Raw genomic sequence first — 6,899 nt, forward strand, 5'->3', positions numbered from 1 at the left:
TCTGTTTACACTTGGTTTGAGGGACTGGCGTAACTGCGCAAGGAAGAAAGGTAGTTGGCATAGTTTTCTCATTCTCGGCTCAAACTGATAATCGGTTGTAGAGTCATTTAAAAAAAGGAGAAGTATTCACACTATTCTAAACATTTGTTAATATAAATTTCCAATCCCCTTTCATCGAATTCGGCGCACGTCGAGGCTACTTAGCATAATTCTGAAAGCTTTTTTTCTCGTACCAAAAAGAGCAATCCAAGCTTAATTTAAATATGTATGTACTGCATTTCTTAATAAATTAAAGATTTCTATCACACAATTTTTCTACCTCTTTATCCTTTCAAAGAAGGCTTTATCAAGGAAACCGATCCATGCCTATTCCATAGTTATCAAAAACGTATCTATTCGAATATATAAAATTAAAGTAAGTTTTTTTTTCATTTTGGCGGCTTACAAATAGTTATATATACTTATGTATTTATGTACATGCCGCCTTATATCCAGAAATTTTTTTTGCTATATATGTACTTATCAAAATATATAGCAGATAGGTATGAATGTACATATACTTGTACATATATATATGATATACTATACTGTTTTTTAATATAACTGGAGAAGTTCATAGAAATACATATGTATATACATGCATATATATCATAAATTTTTATAAAAGCGTACATACATACATGTAAGTATTTTTCCCCCGACTAAATGCCAAGGTACAATATTAGGGGTATTCTCCAAATCTTGCAAAGCCATTGCACGTAGCACGGATTGCATGGATTGCATAACTTGCAAACACACAACAACAAAATACATGGGAAACGACATTTCCTATCGCTGCAAAATATGCAACGTCGAAACCCATGTATATATTTTGCAAAATAGCATAGCAAGATATATGCGACCCTGTGCTAGTTGTTTTGTTGTTGGAATTGCTACATATTTCTCTCATTCCTCTCATCTCGCTCACTTCATTTTTTTCTGCTGTCTCTTGTTATTGTATTTGATACATAATTTCGCTGCTTGCTACCCATGCATTCTACCACTTTGCAATGGGGTGCTCTCGTACTCTTCGAAATTTGGGATAGTATTTTTGCATTTCGTGCAATACGTGCATCGTGCAAGACTTCGAGAATACCCCTATTATAAAATACTCGCACATAAGCCATAAAGGTGGGCAAATGCATTAATAAATACACATACATACATACATACCTTGGAATGTACAAATATATATGTACGTATGCATGTTTGTTATAATGATATACAATCGGGTTTGAGCCACCCCTAGGGCAGGCGCATTAGCCACTCACACATATGTATGTGAACGTATAGAACATTTCAGAGGCGAGCAATTTGAAGCAGAGAGGAGGTATACAAAATCAGATGTCAGTTTTCTCAGCAGAGCAGAGGCAGCGAGTGTGGAAACGGGTGGCGGCCACACAACCGCAGCCAACTTCAACATATGGAAAATACGGCTAAAATAAGGGAAGGGGAGACTATGCGGACGACAGCTTATGGTGCTACAAGACATTAATGCGCTAGCACCCAACCTAGGGGTTGAAATACATATGTACATACATTTGTACCCACTTGCATATGCTCACATATACATACATACATACTTACATACATACATACATACGCGCATATGCGCTCGTGCGCAAGCGTTTGAGGTGTAGCGCTGCTGTTTGGCACTGCGCATGTGTAACATTAGCTGAGCAGTAGTGCGAGTGAATTATTTATATACATACATTAGGATGAATCACAAAAAAAAATCTGGTTTTCCACTGGAATTATAAAATGACTTCCGCCAAAATATTGCTGCAAACCACTCCAAAAATCGTTGCGGTTCGGATCAGTGGTTGGAACCACTGAGAAAAAGCTTGTACCGGTACAATAACCGTTCAAGAGTACCGGTTCAAAAGGTCCAGTTTATTTATGCTAAAGGATTCAAATATTACAAAAATATGACGAATTCATAATACAAAAACTAAAGGTTTTGAAAAAAAATTCTGCAAAGTTTCATCTAAATTGCAAACTTTTTAATAAAAATTTCTATGGAAAATTTTTAAATTTTAATTTGATTTTTAGCAATTTTCACGAATTTTCATCCATACAAAGTATATTGGATATTTTTTTTTTGTACGAAAGAAAATGTGTAATAGCCACAACAAAAAAAATTAATAAAACCAATGCAATCAAAGCGAAATTAGAAAAGTTTTCATAAACTTTTTTAAGGTTTGGACAAGTGGTAAGCCTAATCGAGTAGACAAAAACACCATACTAAGAATTTTGAATTGACCCTCAAAATCTTGGCGTAATGTTGATTTTTTATAAATGTATAGCTCATTATATAACAACAAGCACTTAAATCCAAATTTTAAACTTTCGACAATTAGAAAAAATCTACAAACTCCAACAAAATTGCGTCAAACCCTTTAAAAAATTTCTGAGTGCTCAGAATTTATGAGTCTAAAATGAGTCTTTCCTTCGTTATAAATATGATGCTGAGACCAGCCAACCAGACTGACTCATTTCGAATTCTTTTGGTGTCATAAATTCTGAGTTGAAACAAAGTAACAAAGTTCAAGTAGAAGAATTTTTTAGTGACAAGCTTTTTGGTGATTACTACAACAATCGAGTTATTAAGAAATATACGTTCTAAAAATTAACCAAATCGGACCATAAATACGGGGTTTCCAAATATCTCGACTCCTGCGCCACCAGCGGATTGATTCACCTTTCATATTGCATTGTCATCGGGTTCTGAGCTAGTTTTAAGGTTTTAAGTCTCTAGGCTATCGAGGAATTGGTTAAAAAATTATTCCAATAATTGATTACACACAGGTGAAACATAATAAAAGCTTGTAAAAATCCGAGTCTTTGACTTTTTTTGCTTGTGTTGTTAAGCATATTATTCCATAAAAAAAAATCAAGGATTCTTTATATGGGCGAAATTACAACTCACGGAATTGCCATCGAACAAAAAAAAATCTTGCAGTTTTAGACACAGTACTAACTCTTATTTGTATGGATCGTGGCGCACCCTAATATATTTACGTTTTATTTGTGGAGAACCGAAATTGAATTTAGTTGCACTATGGTTGGCTGTGTGTGACTATGTACTTCTAGCAGCTACAATAAATTCAATTTACGGTGTATTGTTGTGCAGCAGACATTATTGTTGTGCTACCTTTGTGCGTAGTACATACAAACTTGCATACATTTTAGCTTATATAGAGAATCATCGGGCGTCAACTGTGGCAGAGCTAGAGCGCCAGGATAATTTTTGTTGTTTATTGTACGGCGTTTGCATTGTGCCACAACACCAACAGTCACCGAAGTCATTTCCTGCATTTTTTGGTGGATGGATAGATGAATGGCATTACGCTCAGCCACTATGCTCTACGCTCGATCGAGTATACAGCTATGATGTTTTTGTGACTCGCACAGCGTTGCAGCGCCGCTGCCTTACGCGTTGCTTTGCGGTGTGCTGTGGAGTGGTGTGGTGTGGTGTGGTGTGGCAAGGCAAAGCAAGGTAGGACGTTTGTTGCGAGCGACGCCCCATGACATTTCATTGCAAGACATCGGGCACGCGACACACAAGCAAAGCAGCAGCTGTCCTACCAACAGGATCAGTCAGAACACTCACCTCGCGCACCAACAAACGTGAGTGCACAAACGAAGCATAGAAGTAGCTCTAGCAACCGCCGAAGCGGCAGCGGCAGTCAAGTCAAACGAAAATTTCGGTTGTATTTTGTAAAAATTTTCAAGTCGAAACGGTGTATTCGTAAACGGGCCAGCGAACGTGCTGGTTGTGGCGGGAAAATAGAGACAAAACAACAAAAAATAATAAATTTTAGCGAGGCAGATCAACTAAAATCGAGTACGAACCAACCGATTGTTTGTATACATAATATATTCATCTGCAAGTGAAAGACATAATCGACGTGCAGGCGCGCTAATTAGCAGCTACGCTTTAAGTGGCGCCTACTCGGCCTACTTATGGCACTGAGTATACTCAGCTACAACCTGCCGCAAGGCTTGAAGATGAGCGCCAACAATAATAGCAGCAGCAACCTTTGTGCCAGTCCGCCCACTGGCGATGAGAATTTGCTCAATAATGGAGGAGTTGTAGTAGGAAACGGGCGTACAACCATCAGCCTTGGCAAGTCTTTTAGCCGTATAACCATGCAAAATGTGCTGAGCGAGAGCAGCGGTAATGCGCTGAATATCACCAATAACGGCAATGTCAATACCATCGTACGCAAGATCAAGGATTTCGGCATGTATGGCAGCGTAAATAATGCGGGCACGCTCAGCGCTACAATTGGTGTGCGCAAGCGCACCGCCAACGAGATGGCTGTGATGAAGTCAATTGAGAAGGCAGAAGGTGAAAGTAAAGCTGAGAAACCTAAGGTGCCCAGCAAGCGTCCAAAGGTCGTCAATAAGGATGAGAATGCACGCGAAAAGACGCCTAAGAATGCTACCAATAAAGTGGCAGCTACAAGCGCGAATCGCTTAAAGCCCAACACGCCCGGTGCGAAGAAACCCGCTGGCACTCCGGGACGCAAAGGTCTGCCGCTGCCACAGGCGGTGGCGCGCCGGAATGCGCGTGAACGCAATCGCGTCAAGCAAGTGAACAACGGTTTCGCAGCACTACGTGAGCGCATACCCGAAGAGGTGGCCGAGGCGTTCGAGGCACAAGGCAATGGGCGTGGCACCGTGAAGAAACTGAGCAAAGTGGAGACGCTGCGCATGGCTGTCGAGTACATACGCAGCTTGGAGCGCCTACTCGGCTTTAACTTCCCCATCGGCAGCGATCGTGGCTTATCACTGATGCATGGCGGTTCATCGAGCGATGACAGCTTCACTTTCATCAAAGACGAATTCGATGCGCTTTCGCCGCCGCTTGACGACACAAATTTTGACGATACCTTAAGCAACTACGACGTGGACGAGTATTTAAATAACACAAACTTTGGCAATCAATCGATCTCACAACCGACCGCCGACGCGACTGATGCGGACGCCTACGAATTTGACTTGCTACCGAACCTAACGACCATCAATGGCATGCAGTATATACGCATACCGGGCACCAACACCTATCAGCTGCTCACCCCAAATGCACTCTTCATGGGCAATGCACCGCACTCGCCGCCAAACTCCAGCCTTGATGATGAGTCCTTTCAGGCTTTAATCGACACTAATTGCCTAAGTCCTGCAGCAACAACATCATCGCCACATATTTCGCCGTCGTTGTCTGCAACATCAATTAACGCTGCACCTGCCGCGATGGCGGACGCATTACAACGGCACCCTGCTGGGCCCGCGCCGACCGATGGGGAGACACGCGAAGAATGTGTAAATGTAGCGGTTGCCGGCGCATTATCGCGATCGCCAGTGCAATCATCCCCAACGATGCGTTCATCATTACATCAGCAGCAGCGGGAGCAGCAAGAGCGGGTGCAACAACTGTGTCAGCCACAAACACCAACGCAAGGGTCAGCCAACTTATCACCTGCCGATAATGATACACTTTTATTACAGGCGTGTGCCACAACGACGGCCACCGCTGATGATGGCGATGGCAATGAAGACGATGCAAACGAACGCCGCCGCCAACAACAGTTTGTGGCACTGGCAACCCCTACAACGTTGTCGCTGCAGTCGCCGCACGCGATTAAGCAGGAATTCAATGATACATTAACGGACTTTGTTCCCTCGAATGTGTCGCCTTCATCCGCGAAGAATTTGTCTGCGGGCGGCGCAATGTTATTCCAACAACAATTGCAGGAACGTTTATTACTTAGCCACGCGCCGTTGTCCACAATGTCACCGCCGTCGGAACGTTGCAGTTCACGAGCCACGCCAACGAACGTGGCGACGGCCCCAATGATGGTATTTGTGCCCACCGGCGCAACAACGCCAACCACAACCGGACTGCCATCATTCTATGGCACTGATGCGGACAATTCTTATTACGAAAACACGAATATCATTTTGAAGAAGGAGTACAACAACGCTCTGCTTGATGCGGTCGCAACTGTGGCAGCAAATGAGACGTTAGTCGGGCTGCCCGACGAGAATATTATCGAGGTGTTGGATTGGTGGGAGGCGCATACGCCAAAATCAGATGGGGGTGGTGGTGTGCTGCTGTAGAAATGGCACTGCTCAGCTGTTGATGGCACGATGGGGGTGAATGGGTGGGAAATCTATTTGTAAAAGTTCGCATTTTTTTGCGAAAATTGTTGATGACGCTTACATTTTTCGAAAATGGCACCAGTTAGTTATACGATAAGAAGTAATATATTTTATACTTAAAAACATGCATTTATTGAAATATAAGCGATTGATTGTAAATATACTACTTTCCCTTTTTTTTAGTTAATACTAGTGTTGTAAACAGTAAACGAAGCAAAACAAACATTTACTTTAAGTTTTTCGGAAGACATTTCATTAAGTTTATGTGAATATGAATAAATTGGTTTTGGTTAAGTTATAGTTAAATTATTTTACTTGCATATTTGTACTGATGAAATCTCAAATAAAACATATTTTTACAACATTAATTATTGCCTTCTCTCTCTAACGCAATGTTAAAAAACAAACCTTATAACTACAATACACATTACAGATGGATAAACGTATTTGATAAAATTCAGAAAATCTAAATTTTACTTCAATAGAATTCGTATGTTGCGAAAAAAATTTAAGTCATAAATAGAGACTTTAAATTTTGATGAAAGTTTTCGGATAATTCTGTTTTCAACTGTCTTTTAGTTATCGATAAAATAATTTTAATGTTATTATTGAAATTTTAAAATTAAAATCTTCATGAGCCCGAGTAAATCTTAGTACATATTTATTCAGCTTTAAAATCACACAAAATATTT

At 40.8% G+C, this 6,899-nt stretch overlaps 1 protein-coding gene across 1 annotated transcript; it reads left to right on the forward strand.

Moving 5' to 3' along the window:
- The first annotated feature begins 3,601 nt into the window (after positions 1 to 3,601).
- Positions 3,602 to 6,443, forward strand: ase (achaete-scute-like protein asense). Its single transcript, XM_017622154.1, has one exon. The coding sequence runs from the start codon at positions 4,006 to 4,008 to the stop codon at positions 6,163 to 6,165; it is 2,160 nt and encodes a 719-aa protein (XP_017477643.1). The 5' UTR covers positions 3,602 to 4,005; the 3' UTR covers positions 6,166 to 6,443.
- Positions 6,444 to 6,899: the final 456 nt, after the last annotated feature.

The sequence above is a fragment of the Rhagoletis zephyria genome, unplaced genomic scaffold (assembly GCF_001687245.7).
Source record: "Rhagoletis zephyria isolate East Lansing unplaced genomic scaffold, Rhagoletis_zephyria_1.1 Rzeph_scaffold_02717, whole genome shotgun sequence".
Classification (NCBI taxonomy): Eukaryota; Metazoa; Arthropoda; class Insecta; order Diptera; family Tephritidae; genus Rhagoletis; species Rhagoletis zephyria.

Bases quoted from the DNA above. Each gene is read 5' to 3' on its own strand.
- ase (XM_017622154.1), top strand. From the start codon at position 4,006: ATGGCACTGAGTATACTCAGCTACAACCTGCCGCAAGGCTTGAAGATG.